We start from the raw sequence: 15,198 nt of genomic DNA, 5'->3' as shown, positions 1-15,198 counted from the left end.
GGGGAGCAGCATCGGCACAGGCCCCAGCCGGGAGCAGCGAGCTAAGCCGGTGTTTAGAGCCCTGACACCTGGGGGAAGGCGGGGAGGGGAGGGGAGAGGGGAAGACGTGAGGTGGGAAGGCAGCAGGAGAGGAGGCAACTTGGGTCTCGGGGTGAATGCTGCGCACTGGGCCAGGAGAAGGCACAGGTCTCGTGTTTGGGTGACGAGCAGGTAGACGGACTCCTCCCTGCTGAAGCTCCAGCGCCTGCCGCAGAGATACAGGCAACCTGTTTGGTCTGTGCAGCACCCACACTGGCTGTAGAGGTGGAGAGGTACCTGCTGAAGAGACTGCTGCCGGGAGGACGCTGTCGAGGGTGTTACTCGGGTAGCGTGAGGGTTCAGAGAGCGGGTAGAAGATAACAGGGATGCTGAGCAGGTGCAAAGCAGACAGTGATGCGAAGGGGACCCCCAAGGGAACATAGGCATTGAGGAAGCATGACAGATGTTGAGCAGGTGCGGAGCAGATGATGAGCAGACCCAGATGCGGACACTAAACAGATTCAGGTGCAGAAGCTGAGCAGATGCAGATGCAAAGACAGAGACTGAGCAGATATGAACCCCAAGCAGATTGCAGATGCTGAGCACATGTAGGCACAAGCGATCCTTTCGGTTTGTGCTTAGGATTCCTTAGGAGTGGAAGATGTTGGTGGGCACGCAGTCATACCACCATCCAGGGCATCCTCCTGTGATGTAGTGCAGTCTTGGGGACACAATTTGAATGCCAGCAGTTCTGGGGAGGAGCTGTGACTTGGTGCAGGCAGCCTCAGAATGCAGTTACTCTGCCAGGTTTATGTTAATCTTGACATATGATGAGCTGGAATAAGAGCTACAATGTGGTAATGCAACAAATTTCACTTAATCTCTAGCAGACTGCACTCCATATGGTTATATGATTAGCTCTTAGCTCGGGAGACACTAAGACTCGAGGAACAGAAAGTGCACAGGGTATAGCAGCTTACCCGTATTTCAACATTTTTGACCTACTGAAGTGTCGTTTGTGAAATTCTAAAAATATATGGGGAAACCAAGTGTCTGTGCAAAATAGTACAGCCACACTATGAACCGGTGTGTTTTGGGGAAGGAAACTGGTAAAGCACAACAGCGGGAAATGAAGTCAGAGGAGTGGATTTGGATAAAGTAGAGGGGAAAGAGGAATGAAGACATGTGGTGCATGAGAAGGAGCAGTGAGGAAGGACTGTGGGTTGGGGAAAATTCCCATGGAAATGAATGAACCTGTCCCCATGTCCCCCTGTAGGACACTGGGACAAGGTGCTGAGCAGTGGGTTCAAAAGACCAAGCAGTGCTGAGATTGAATTCCTGGGAGTAGGCAGTGTAGATGCCACCACCCAGAGAAAGAGGGAACTTTGGAATTGGGTCACACTGGGAGAGACTAGCTCCAGATAGGCCGTGGTGTCAAGAGACGCACTCCTTCTGAAACCTGGGAAGTTTCATCACTTACACCATGGCTGAATTTGGCCCTGTGTCTTCAGAAGTGGCTGATGTTCAACTTTCCCATGACTCTGTCACTGTGCCAGGTGGTGATCTCAGAGCATGCTCTGAGCCAAAGCCAGTCTCCTGGGGGGGGGGGGGGGGGGAGAAGGGGAGGACTGCTCCATTGAGGGAACTGTGAGGATGATACAGACAAGTCTGAAATGTGTGCGCACGCACACAAACTGTTCTAGCTCCAAACTATTAGTCAAGCGGTTCGTTGGCTCAGAGAACTCATCCTTCTCAAAGACGTAAGGCCCAAAAGTGAGGAGAGCTGAGGAGCAAAAATAGCAGGGGGAGAGCCCCATCCTTCTAGGAAGGAAGGATATTCAGGACCAGGTTCCCCATCCCTACCCCGAGTTGTCTGGTGACTCACGGAATGGTCTTTCTGCTGTGCCTCTCGGGCACATTGCCTGAATTATAAGGGACGGACTTTCAGAGGGTAACTCGCTCTTGACCAGCCATTCACTTCAGGGATCTCCTAAAACTCATGGGGGTTCAGACCCCCTTAAGCACTGACTTGGTTAGATTCAAGCTCAGGGGGCATCTGCAACTGTCCTGCAAATGGCTTTGCTTGCCTTCCTGAGGAAAAACAGATGCCATTTTCCAAGCCAGCTTGAGAGATAAGGCAATTAAAGCCATGGGTCTCTGGGGCCAAGTGTCTCTTCCCTCCAAACCTGCCGCCTGCAGAGTTCCAGAAGGATCAATTTTTTTCTCCAAAGTTATGCAGCTTTGGCATGAAACACCTTGAAGTACCAGTGGTATAAGATGGAGTGAGGCAATACCTGCTCACAGACAGCCTGCCCTTCCTTGACATCAAACTCCAGCCGCACAGCCATCAGCCTTCTTGGGGCTTGCCAGAAACAGCAGCTGTGTAGGACTGGCAGCGCGTGGAGAACCTGCACCTCGCTGAGAGCAGTGGCAGGAAGAAGGAAGCTCCCAAAAGAACCTGCTCCCTGTATCACATTGTCCACGCTAAGAGGCTACTGGTCTCATCGTTTGTGCGGTCAACAGCTCTGGGCTGTCTGGGCTCCACAGTAATAGCAGGGTCCGATCGTGAGGATACATCCTCTTGTGTCAGACTTAGACTGGCGAGGGTGCACAGAGTGTCACAGATTCCCTGTCTGCAGGCTTGGTTACAGCCACTGAGTGTTGTGGACTGGAACAGCTTGCAGGAATATCGCTTCCAGGCTTTGTTCTGTGCTGGTAGGTGGACACGTCCAGATTCCAGTGCGATTAACACACCTGAGCTGGGACTGGACCAAGTTCCCTGAAAAATCACCTTGCCTCCTTTGCCTGTGACCTCTTGCAAAAAGTACTTTACCCCAAAGCAGTCAGCTTCCTGGGAGTGAGACCTGTACCCTGGACACCCTGCTATGAGAAGCAGGCTCCAACCTCACAGTGTTGGGAGTGAAACACAGAACGCAGCTCCATCTCCCCATCACAGAGGGCTTGTTCCCAGGGTATGAAGGGAACACGAAACTTCTTCTTAGGGAAGATAGCTATTACTATTTCCACTAGGAATGTCTCCCAAGACACCAGCACCTTGCTGGTGAAGTAAGTAGGTAGAAGGCAATGCGAGGACAGCAGGTGAAATACAGTAGATACAGTAATCTCTTACCAGCACGGCTGCCTAATTTAGCCAAAAATCTTAAGGAGATTATAATAAATCATTTTGTCTCTCATCTGCACTGTGCTATAGGACCAGATGCGCAGTCTCTAAATAGATTGTCAGATAAAGCACTACTGTTGGAAACAGATACTGGGCTAGACTGACCACTGGTCTGATCTAGAAAGGCATTTCTGACGATTACTGGGACACCCCTCACGGGCAGGCAGTCAGGTCTGAAATGGAAGGGCAGGCTGTTAACAGCACTATTAATAGGGCTAGGAGTGCAAACAGCTTAAGGGGTTATTAAAACATAGTATCTGCCTAGGTCTAAGACACAGAACAGTTATCGGTGTTAGACTTCAGCCAGGAAGATGCCTTTGGGCATTTAATGAGATCAGAGCTTGGCTTTTCTGTGGCATAAAGCCTAGAACTGGTCACAGTGGTGGAGTCCCCACAGTGGGTGTCCTCGTGTGGCTCGGTATACTCTTTGCACTGCAGGGTTGTTGGGCTGAGCATACCAGCTCATGGCTGCAGTGGGATCTGGTCTCCTGGGATTACTGAACATCCATCTCTTCAATAGCAGCCAGAGACTTTCCTGTATGGCAAAGCTGTTCCATTCAGTAGTACAAATGACAAAAACCCCCTCCAATTAAAGCCCAATGTGAGCATCTCGTCATTAGCTTATTGAGTAAAACTTCGGCACCCTAAGAACACATCCTTGTAAACTGGCAGGCTCCTGCTTGCTGAATCTGGTGTGGCACAAGAGGAAGACCTTCATCTTCATGGAGATGACTCTGGAAGTGCATCAGTGTTGCTCAAAGCAGAATTTGGCATGGGAGGTGAACCTCTGTGCTCAGGCACCATTTCACCCTAGCTCATCTTCCGAAGCTGTTTCCCTGGGGAGACAGTGGTGGTGGTGTGAAGAGAGGGGCTGACTCCAGGAATCTAACTTGAAGGTTGCTTCAACTAGAGCTTTTAGTCTGTCTGTTATAGGCTGGAACTGTGGCTGGGACAGTTCTCTGTTTCTTTGTTTCTTTTTTTTGTTTAAAACCAACTTAAATATCAGCTGACATAAGAGCCCCATGTTGCACTGCACAACAGTCAAGAGGTCATATGAGAGGCTCTATAGGGCTGCAAACAAACCTGCATGTGGGCGTAGAGGGGGAGCTGCTGTGTCTTGTCTGCAGGAAGCCTTAATGATGCTAGAGCCTTGAAGGCTAACAGAGGTCAATAGGAGAGGAACAACAGCAACTACAAAGACTTTTCCATGGGACCAAAATGGTCCCAATGAAGAGAGGCTTGTTTTCTGTTGTGGACACTGTTTTGGACCTCATAGCTTTTACCTACTCTCTTTTGGGGCATCTGTGAAATGTCAGCAGGCACACATCGAGGAAGAGAATCACTGTGTTATTTCTTGCCCATGTGTCTGATCTCCACAGGCCTCGCAGCGCTACTATTGTGTCCTTGAAGATCTCTGTAGCTAGTACTAGTCATTAATTCCTTCTCCAGGTCATGAGTGAGAACTGATCTTAAAACCCAGTTCTTTCAGTACACAGTGAATAGTCACTGCCCCAAAAAGTCTTCCATGCCTCATGCTTTGTGGACACTTGGCTGGCTTTCATTCTAGAGACAATGTCAAGGTTTGTAAAACTAAGATTCAATGGCAATGCAATCACCTCGTATGTGGCTTCATGTCTCTAGCATGAGCCGAGTCATACCATTATCACTCTTGGGAATGGGCCCCACTAGCTGCAAATGAGGTTGCCCCATTGCCTTGGCTGAGGTTGTCATTTTGGATGCAGCAGACTCATGAGCATTAGCAACATTTGATGAGCAGAGTTATAAGAGATAATATTAAAAATACTGTGGTTGATCTCTACTGATTCCCTGGCTTGTAGCATTGAAATAATGGTGGCAGTATTGGGAAGATCTTGCAAAATGTTGCAATGTAGATCAAATTTGAGTGAATTCCTCATATGTTATCTTCAGCTAGACAGCCATGCTTCACAGGTGGCAAGATGTTTGAATGACAGGCCTCTGCTAGAAAGCTCTTTCTCAAACAATATTTATTTGAGATCCCGCCCCTCTGACCTGTGGTTCTCAGTCTTTCCATCTTTCTTTCTCCTAGATGAGTTGGGCATTTGTCCAAAAGGTGTCACCTCCAACGTGTTCCGCTTTAATGTGTCCTCGGCAGAGAAGAACAGCACCAACTTGTTCCGGGCCGAGTTTCGGGTGCTGCGTGTGCCCAACCCAAGCTCCAAACGCAGCGAGCAGCGCATTGAGCTCTTCCAGGTGAGTATCCTTCTCACCTTCCCCTGTGCCTGAGCCCAGAATAGCTTGACTCCTTAATGGTTGCCTCAACTGATATGTGCAGGGCCACAGAAGAGAGAGAGAAGAAATCCCATGCTGTACCCCAGGCTTCTTCCAGCATGCAATGATACAGTCACCTTTCTTTCCTTTTACAGTGTGGTGCTGTTCTTCCCCCACTCACATTGGCTGGCTGCTCTGGGCACCCTGGCATGGTGCCCACTGCAGCTCTTTGCTGCACTGAGAAGGGGGTTGGAAGGGGAGCCTCTCACCAGTGGAGCAGCCCTGACCCTTCTGTCACATCTGCATGCCTAGGTCCCTTGGCAGTTTTGTTCCTCTGACTGTGGCAGTACAGTTGGTGCTAATCCAATGGGTGGAGCTCTCTGTCTTGTCACTGATTTACTGGAAGAATAATGCTTGCTTTCAGTGTTCCCTTCAGCAGCAGCTCCTCAGGGGCACAATTCGTGACACCATTAATTCAGGTACTTATCTGGAGTTTGGTTTGAACCCATGGACTCCCCTGGCAGAACTGGTTCAGGTTGGAGGTGGTCTTAGGCTGGGCTGGACCACCCAGCTAATGATACAGTTTAGCATCCAGGCGTCACATTCCCACAGGCTGGTGTCTGTCCACTTTGCAGTAAGAGTGCAGCTAAAATTGCCCTGTGGCTGCTAGCTCATGAGGACTTCCTGGAATTCAGCTTCAAAAGTCAGAGCAGTTCTCCACCAGGTGACACAACTGACAAGGAGGCAATCCCAGAGCTTCTCCATAGATTCAGTGCTCTGCGGAGTGAACCTGGGGTCCTGCAGGAAGGAACACCTTGCACAGGCTGTGGCTGTTTGTCTGGAAGCGGGAAGAGATGTCAGACGGGGGAGAGGCCTTCAAACCTGATCAGTCCTGTTGTGTTTTGATAGAAGTTGAAGAGTGTAGGACACCTGAAAACGCCACAGTGTAGGACTCAATAGGCTTGCTGGGCAAGGGACCTGTGGCGAGATGCTCTATTGCCCACTGCTGGTTCTACTCTGAAATCCAGACCCGCATCCCACAGGTGTATACAGAAACAAAACCACCCATTAGATCAATTGCTGTGTGCTTCTGCCTCTGGATATGTGCCCCGAAACAAGGATGAATTAAGAGGTGGGCTGCTCAGGACACAGAAATAAGCATTGTGTAGATCTCTGGAGTTCAGGTTGGTTGTGAAGCATGTCCTTCTCACCTGTGCCAGGGTATTCCTGGTGTCTCACTTGCCGGGACCAACCTTCTGAATTAGTTTTTAGCAAGCTGTGGAAGAAAAAAGATCCAAGGCTATCCCTTCCTTATGCGTGGCACTGGCTGATTCTCTCTACCACTCCTTCTGACGCAGATCCTTCAGCCGGATGAGCACATAGCAAAGCAGCGCTACCTCAGTGGCAGGAATGTGCAGACACGGGGCTCCCCTGAGTGGCTGTCCTTCGATGTCACCGAGACTGTGCGTGAGTGGCTTCTGCACAGAGGTAGGGGTCTTAGTTGGACTGGGTATCAAGGCATCCACAGAAATGTGGATCAATGTTGACAGGAGTATCTCTCTGCTCCCCCTTCTGCAGGAGCTTGGCTCACATAGAGAACAGCTTCTTTCGGTCTGAGAACAAGCCTTCCCCCAGAGAGCTACCTCAGTGCGTGACGTTTGCTAGATTCCTAGCTCTGTCCTGGAGTCCCCACTGTGTAGCTCGGTGGGCTGAGTCAGAGTGAGGATTCATCCTCTGGAGGAAATCGTTTTCACTGAGAGATGCTGGAAACTTTTGGTTCTTCGATTCTAAGCAGGGGTCCCCTCTGCTTGTCTAAACTATAATCTGTAATACATAGCAAATGAGGATTGCTCTGGTTTAATTTTCATATGGACTCGAGCAAATCCAGTAGGGAAAAAACAGCAAGGATCCTGGTTTCTTTAGCTGTTTACAGCTTGGCAGGTATAAAGGTGAGGAAATACCAGAGGCTGACACACCTAGACAGATGGAGGCTTTAGCACTACAGAGAACATACCTCTGCCACCACTGGGCAGCCCAACAGATAGTTATGGGGCAGCTCCCAGCAAGAACACTGACCCCATTCACAGCTGGAGCATAGGCACCGTGACTCACAGCTGGATTGGCCTCACAGATAGAAGCTAGGTGCCACTGAAAACTGGAATGCAGGTACTGGCAAGCAGCCGCTCCCTGGAAGGGTAAGCTGTGAGCTTGTAGGCTCCACCTTTTTCAAGCAATCTAAGTTGTGTCCTCATGGCTGGAGTTCAGGGCTGGAACTGCAGCGAGCTCTGGGCAGGCACACTAGCTGACAAGACATCACAGAGTATAGAGTGCTTAGGAAAAAAGGTGCTAGGCACCTTGTCAATGCCCCGGGGAACCAGATGTTTTAATTCATGACAGAACATAAAAAAGGAGCTTTCATAAGAGTCTTACATTCCCTTAGGCCCACACAGCACGACTGGTCCAGGAAGTTATTATGAAAATAGGCTTGCCTCTGGAAAGTTTGTGTGACTTAGACCGCTAGCAGTTCAACAAAACAGGAGGTTGCAGCTGCTGAGAAAAATGCTTCCAGTGACATTACTCGTCCATATCCAACTCCCTCATTTTCAGATCTCTCCTTCAGACACTAACCAGAAGCCAGATAGTGGACAGGTACTGAGGATGGCAAAACTGATTTAACACAGACACCGCAAGCCAGCTCTTCAAAATACTTGTTTTCCACTGGAGCTTCTTGAAGCTCAACAACTGCTTTTGGATGCTGAATAGCCTAAAAACCGTAACCAGGAGCACCCTTCTCACCTGCCCAGGAAGCTCCCTTTAGCAAGAGCAAGGCTTTTGGCACAGGTGCAGCCGCAAGATTCTGCTTCCCATTCTCCTTTCCAAGGCAGCTTCTGTTCCCCAGCTCTGATAGCATCCCTGACTTTGAGACCAACCCTCAGTCTAGGAGTTACCACAGTACATGTCCTCAGTGAAACTTCCTGCGCCAGGAGCTCTCCTAGTTGAGGAAGACTGTTTCTCACAGAGTCCTCTCCTTCTTTGCAGAGTCCAACCTTGGCCTGGAAATTAGCATACACTGTCCTTGCCATACTTTTCAGCCCAATGGAGACATCTTGGAGAATTTGCACGAGGTCTTGGAGATCAAGTTCAAAGGTGATAAAGAACTGAGTTAGGGGAGATTGTTGGGGAGGGGAAAGCCTGGAGTATCTAAAGAAAAAACAAGGTCTTGCTTTGCATATTTGAGCATTTTATGTTGCGTAACATTTGTCTTAAAGCATACGCATCTGGGTTTGCACATTGATTATATGGGTATATCCACTTTGTACGTAGGTTAGAAATGGGAGAAAGGAAGTGCAGGCTGGGTAGGTTTGCACGAGTGTCTGCAGAAAGGAATAATTCTGTATTTCAATGTCTCTCTGGGAAGTCAGCTTGATGCCTTCTCAGATTTCCATGGAGGCTCTGCTTTCCAGTTAGGGTGACTGAAACGCAAGGAAGTCAGGCATCCTGTGTGAGGTGGCCCAGAGAGTCAGTGGCTTGGCTGGCCTAAGAACTAGGAACCTCCTGGCTTGCAGCCCTGGGCTGCAGCCACTGGCCCCCACAGGCTCCATTTCTGAGGCTGTTCTGCAGAGTGCCAATGATCTGACATCTTCTTTAAACCATTCATCTTCCCGCCTGTCCTGGGACTGAAGCCAGGAGTGAGTGAGATGGATTAATGGCCCCACCAGCAGTTTGCAAATGGTAAAACAGGTGGCCTGTAAGCCTCTATTTCAGGCCTGCAGCAGTCAGATTCACCAGGAGTAAAGGGGTCTCTGTGAGGGAAGAAGTCCCACAGTAAGTGGATGTGGTGCCTGAATCCCTTTCACCCTGGTTCAAGGGCAGGCATGAGAGTGTTAAATGCACTGAAAAATCTTGTTGCATCCTCCACTTCCACACTGACTTTGTGGATCGTGTTTTTCTCTGAAGGCATTGACAGTGAGGATGACTATGGCCGTGGGGACTTGGGGCGCCTGAAGAAGCAGAAAGACTTGCATAATCCCCACCTCATCTTGATGATGTTACCCCCACATCGGCTGGAGAGCCCAGCGTTGGGAGGCCAGAGGAAGAAACGGGCCTTGGATACCAACTACTGTTTCCGGTAAGTGAGAATCCTGCTTGGAGTGACCAGGTCCCATGCCTGAAGTGGGCAAGCCTGGCGAGACTCCATGCCACCGGGAAAGGCAGAGCCCTCCAAGGGGGTTGTGTGTCACCATGGTGCCACAGGGGCCACACGAGAAACACAGCTCAGCCAGCTTCTCCTCGTGGTGTCCAAGAAGGGGACTCTCGCCAGCTCAGCAGCATCACTGTGTGCTTCTGTCTGAGCCACTGGCTAGAGGGAGACTTCCAAGCAGCTTCCTGGAGCACAGCCTGGGCAAGGACCCATGGCAGCCCCCCTTATAGCTCCAGGTGCCAGAGAACAGCCAGGTACTGCTGTGGGCAAGCAGGGTGCTGCCTCCCTGGGGCAGTGGCCAAGCCGCCTGCCGGCAGGCACGAGCACTGCCAGGCTGCTGAGCTGCCTGCCACGGCTCACCTCTGCCGCTCCTCTGCACTTGGTGCAGGCAAACACCACATCCCACTGTGCACTGCTGGTACTAGTCCTGCTCAGGAAGCTGCATCGTGCACTCGCATATAAGGCCCCTCTTTAGATTTACTGTGTTTTGATACTGTGTTTCAGGAACCTGGAGGAGAACTGCTGTGTGCGTCCTCTGTACATCGACTTCCGACAGGACCTTGGCTGGAAATGGGTCCACGAGCCTAAGGGCTACTTTGCTAACTTTTGTTCGGGCCCTTGTCCGTACCTCCGCAGCGCAGACACCACTCACAGCACGGTACATCCAGCATATTACCCTGTCAGGGCTTGCGGCTGTGTCTCCCCCTTCCTCCCTGAGTCTGATCATATCCAGTCTCTTCAAAGCAGCAAAAGCAGTTCAGATCAATACTTGTAAAAAACTGTCCAGGGAAACTACAGAAAAGGGTCTAGGTGGTTCAGCTGGGAAAATGTGCTTCCTTTGGAGTCAATACTGAGTCCCTGCTTCCAGCCAAATGTTGAGAAGGAGGATGCTGCTGTCTCTTGGATAAGATGTGAAACAGCAGGACTGATGGTTTTGGGGTACTTAATTGGTAACGGCCAGAGTATGAACTGAATTGTTCACATCAAACATCAACTCTGGTAATTACCTTCTGCCTAAATTTCTCCTGCAGTTTGCACTGGACAGAGGACTTTTCTACGCTCTGTGCCAGGTTGTCACACAAAATTGTTGTGCCATGGCATGCAGCTGCCGTCTGCTATACCATAGGGGCAGCTGTAGCCCAAAAATGAAGGGAAATCCGTGTCCATGCCCAGAAGTGAACACAGCCATGCAGTAAGCTCTCCTTTCTGCACAGGCATCCTTTCCAGCTGTATAAATCCCACCTGACCCACAGCAGGAAGGAACTTACTAGGCAGTGAGATTCATGAGTAAAAACTGGCAGAAAGCAAATGTCTTTAGGTAACTTACGCATAACTTCTGTTTAACATGAGTACACTAGGCAGTCTTTGGGAAGAATACCACCTGAGCTTAGCTACTGTCTAAAGTGGAAGAAAATGAAAGCAATAGAAAAGCACAGGCATGGGAGAAGTACCAAGGGGAGAAGACAGACTAAGGAGCAGGCAGTCCATCGCTGAAGCAAGAAAAGCGAGAGGAAAATCCTGTGCTGCTGTCCACAGAAGAGAAAAGGCGGCAATCCAGACAATGCAACAGCTCGCTAGCAACTTAGCTTCAGGTTTCACTAAAAAAGTTACTGAAAAAAACAGATTCAGCTGAAGAATAGATAACTAGGTAAAGATGATATTGCAGAAAAGATGCTAACATTTTCTTGACAGCTTGAGAGACTGCACAGCAACAGGGCCTGCTGAAGCTCAAGGACTAATATCAGTGGGAACAGTCGATCTATGGGAATGAAGGAGTGAACAGATGCTGGGCATTAAGCGCAAGACAAGGCAAGGGAATGAACAGCTTTAAAAGGGTAATGGGCATGTAGCTTTACCATCTGGCTGTCCTGAGAAGCTCTCTAGTAGGTAACTGGACTGAATCAGCGTGAGAGAAAGGAGATTTTAGAATGGTTCCTAATGTTCTTTTCTTGAGCAAGAAAGAAAACTATCAAGCGTTAAGGTCAGCTGAGTGATCCAAGAAACCTCCAGAACAATATAGCTGCTGACAGCTTGCCAGCACCACCTAGGAGAAACATGGTGAAAAGATTTCTCACCAGTCTGTTTAACCTACTGTCTGTTCAGAGTAGAGCAGCCCCAGAGCACGTGGTACCCCTGTGGTACAGCCAGGGGTACTTTGCTCAGTATCCCAGAGAGCTTCTACCAGAACGACTGCGGTTACATGGATCTGGATGATAGAACAGGATGTTTCCTTAGCACCTCTCACCCCCAAAGACTGTAAAGTAGTTAAAAGACAATGTGCCAGACCTTGTTGTTTATACCAGACAAGCACTAATGAGACAACAGTAGTGCAGGTGAGATCATGTTTTGGCCCCAAAACTCAAGAAGTTGCTTACCGCTGAGAAGCGGCCACCTCTGGCGCGGAACATGGCAACTGTTCTGTAGCGGTTACATGGCTGAAGTGTACAGTCATCTGTGGGCTGGCGCCAGCTGGGAGGAGGAATCCAGTGGGGTCCCACAGGACACTCTCCTGGCTCCAGCGTTACAGTGTAATAACTTGGAGGATGGAGTGGAGGGAGAAAGCATCAGACAGTTCAAAGCTGGGAGGGAATTGTGGATACTTGAGAGGATTGGCATCCATCCAGTGCTATCTAGAGATGTTGGTTGAAATAATCAGCACTGGTGATTTTTCTTCTGGTTTCTTTAATTGAACCCAAGACAACATGGCCCCAGGCTGGTTACACCCAGCCTTGTTAAAAGCAAAAATTGTGATGCTATCCACCATACCAAATTAGAGATGAAAGGAGACAACTACTTTCATTCCTTCAACCCTTAGGCATCAGCCACAGAGCAAGGCTACTACAATTAAAAAAAAAAAAAGTCTTTAAGAGTCAGGCCGAGGCAGGTGAGACCCTTTAGAAGCAGGCCATGATCAGGAAGTGACGGGAGTATTACTCATCTCAGGGAAATACCCTCTGATGAGCATAGTCCAAACACCTAGAGACCTGTTGGCTTTGCAGTCCCTTCCTGTCCTCAACCAACTTAAATGTATTCCTGACTTTGTCACCACATTTACTTTGTTTCTGCAGGTGCTGGGCTTATACAACACGCTGAACCCTGAGGCATCCGCTTCGCCCTGCTGTGTCCCCCAGGACCTGGAGCCACTCACTATCTTGTACTATGTCGGGAGGACCCCCAAAGTGGAGCAGCTCTCCAACATGGTGGTGAAATCCTGCAAGTGCAGCTGAAAGGCACCCTGGCCCGCCCAAAGCCAAGAGAGAAACTGTCAGCACCCACTCTCCTGCTCCCAGGCTAACACAAAAGGAACTGGGGGTCAGAGACTATGCATGCTGAGGGCTGAGTGCCAAACCCTGTGGCTTAGGGTCTGGCAGCCCTTGGGGATCTCTTCTGGAACATTTCTTGGTCTTGTTGGCAGTGTCATGTTCCTTCTGGGAGTTACTTTGGTGACACGAAGGCCACACTCTCCAAAACCGCTGGACAGTTGGTGCGGAAGAGAAGGATAGGGTGGAGGAACTGCTGTGTATTTGAATGCTGGGTGGTTGAGCTGGGAAAGCGAGAGAATGAGAAAGAGCAGGTGAAAGGGGGAATGGAAATGGGGCGATGTTTTCTATTCTAGCTTTAGCTATCTTAGGACCTCAGCCCTCCCCACTGGTCTGAAGAATTAAAGGTTTCCCCTGTAGGAGGAAACCCTGAAATTTTCTTTAGAGAAAGAAAATGCACCAAGAAGGGAAGCTGCTGAGAGAAGAAATGCTCAGAGATACACTTAGACACTTGTTCCTCAGAGCTGTGATCCAGGAGTCCTGCAACTGAAACTCTGTCTGCCAAACCTGTAAGTTCAGTTGGCAGATCCTGGCTATTGGTTTCTAAATGCAAACTGCAAGGCTTCCAGCCAGCCTGCTGAGGGTGGGCAAATACAAGGAAAGAGGGTGCTGAGTCCATTTTCAGAGGGACTGATGTCTCCATTCAGCTCTTTTCCCTTCCTGGAGTTTCTGAGAGATGGTTTCTGGGTCAGGGCAAGAGCAGTATCTGTGGGTACCTGAATATTGGGCCCATTCATTCGTGAGCTGATACACCCTGAGGACCTCTTGTCTGTTGTGGTTTGTGAGGTGCTTTGGGGTGTTCTGCATCTGTTCTGCATGATGACCTGAACGTGGCCCAGGCCTCACCTGCCAAAACTTAAAAAATAGTAATCTCAAAAACATTGTAAAAAATAAATATTTGGGGGGGGGGAGATGCTCTTTTTTTCACAAGCAAGTTGTCTGTTGGAGGGTTGGATGGTTTGCTCTTTTTAAACTGCTGCTGCTGTGGCATACTCAGTCACTAAAATCTTTCCCCTTTCCAAAATGTCTCTTCAAAGGAACAGACAGAATTTAGGTCAGCCAGAGAGCCCCAGAATAGTAATTCCTTGGTACCCTCGAACTGTGCCTGGTATATGTGTGCCCTGTCCTGCCCTAGTCCTTCAGACATGTACGTCACCTCTGGCATCTGCTTTTGATAGATTCGTATAAAGCTCCCCTCAAATGTAAAACACTTCCAACAATACTGTTTAAATAACCACGGTAGTGCAGTTGCCACAGCTGAAAATGTCCTATGTCCATTTGAATATATATGGTCTGCCAGTACAGACTTGTACACACAGGTAAATAACACACCCCTCCTTCCCAATTTACCATGAACATTGCAGATGCTCGTAACAAGCTCACAGATGTTGCCCAGGCAAGAAATCAATGTACTATGGGCTTTTTCAGCCAAAGGTAAAAATCTCTGGTGCTTGCATGCCATGCGAGACTCGGAGGCTGCGCCTCTGACTCTCCAACCACAACTAAAGTCATGTTCTAGAGACCGCAGAGGTTCTTCCCTGTCCCTTCCCAATTCCTGGTCCCCAGCAACTAAGTGTAAAATGACACCTAGCTTGTTAATCGCTTGTGGCCAGGGCTTTCCATGGTCAGCTCAGAATTCAGCTCTTCCAGCAAGCCCTTCACAATAGTGGCTGCTTCCATATAGTGAGGCTGCCATAACGTGTAATCTCAAACATCTTAATAAACTGTAAACAACCCTCCCTGCACAATCACCAGCTGGCTAGAGGTTAGCAAGGGTGGGTCAGTGGAGGGACCCTGCCAACCTGTGTGACATTTTGGCTGGGGCACACATGCTCTGCTAGAGGCACTCCCCAACGCTTAGCTTTATCCCTTTCATCTCTCTGGGGCTCCTTGACCTCTCATCAGTGTGATGATGAAAGGTGCAGCTCTGATCGGTCCTGCGGCATCAGTGTATTACTATGCCCTGTACAGCTCTCCATGCCCATGCTTCCCCTCTGCCTGCCCAAGGAGGGAGCAAATAAATGCATTACGACTACACTACTATGCTGATAGGCCAGAAATTTAGTGGCTGCAATGGGGGGTGGGGGGAAATCCAGATGCCAATTGGCGTAGGAATACTCTAATCTCCTTTTAGCAGCAGCCCCTGGGGAGGTTTTGGTTTACAAGCTGCAGTCTGTTCTTTGGTCATTGTTTCTCCTGAGCCCTGGGCTGGCTCTGCTGCCCATCCA

At 49.4% G+C, this 15,198-nt stretch overlaps 1 protein-coding gene across 1 annotated transcript in view; it reads left to right on the top strand.

Moving 5' to 3' along the window:
* Positions 1-13,854, top strand: part of TGFB3 (transforming growth factor, beta 3) — a 14,611-nt gene extending 757 nt beyond the window's left edge. The window contains exons 2-7 of the mRNA XM_009319399.1: positions 5,268-5,431; positions 6,808-6,937; positions 8,489-8,596; positions 9,407-9,578; positions 10,155-10,308; positions 12,719-13,854. Coding sequence (XP_009317674.1) covers positions 5,268-5,431; positions 6,808-6,937; positions 8,489-8,596; positions 9,407-9,578; positions 10,155-10,308; positions 12,719-12,877 — 887 coding nt within the window. The 3' untranslated portion in view covers positions 12,878-13,854. The remainder of the gene's footprint in view (positions 1-5,267; positions 5,432-6,807; positions 6,938-8,488; positions 8,597-9,406; positions 9,579-10,154; positions 10,309-12,718) is intronic.
* Positions 13,855-15,198: the final 1,344 nt, after the last annotated feature.

The sequence above is a fragment of the Pygoscelis adeliae genome, unplaced genomic scaffold (assembly GCF_000699105.1).
Source record: "Pygoscelis adeliae isolate BGI_AS28 unplaced genomic scaffold, ASM69910v1 Scaffold71, whole genome shotgun sequence".
Classification (NCBI taxonomy): Eukaryota; Metazoa; Chordata; class Aves; order Sphenisciformes; family Spheniscidae; genus Pygoscelis; species Pygoscelis adeliae.
Note: the sequence above shows the minus strand (reverse complement) of the source record. Positions and strands in the feature narration are given on the sequence as shown.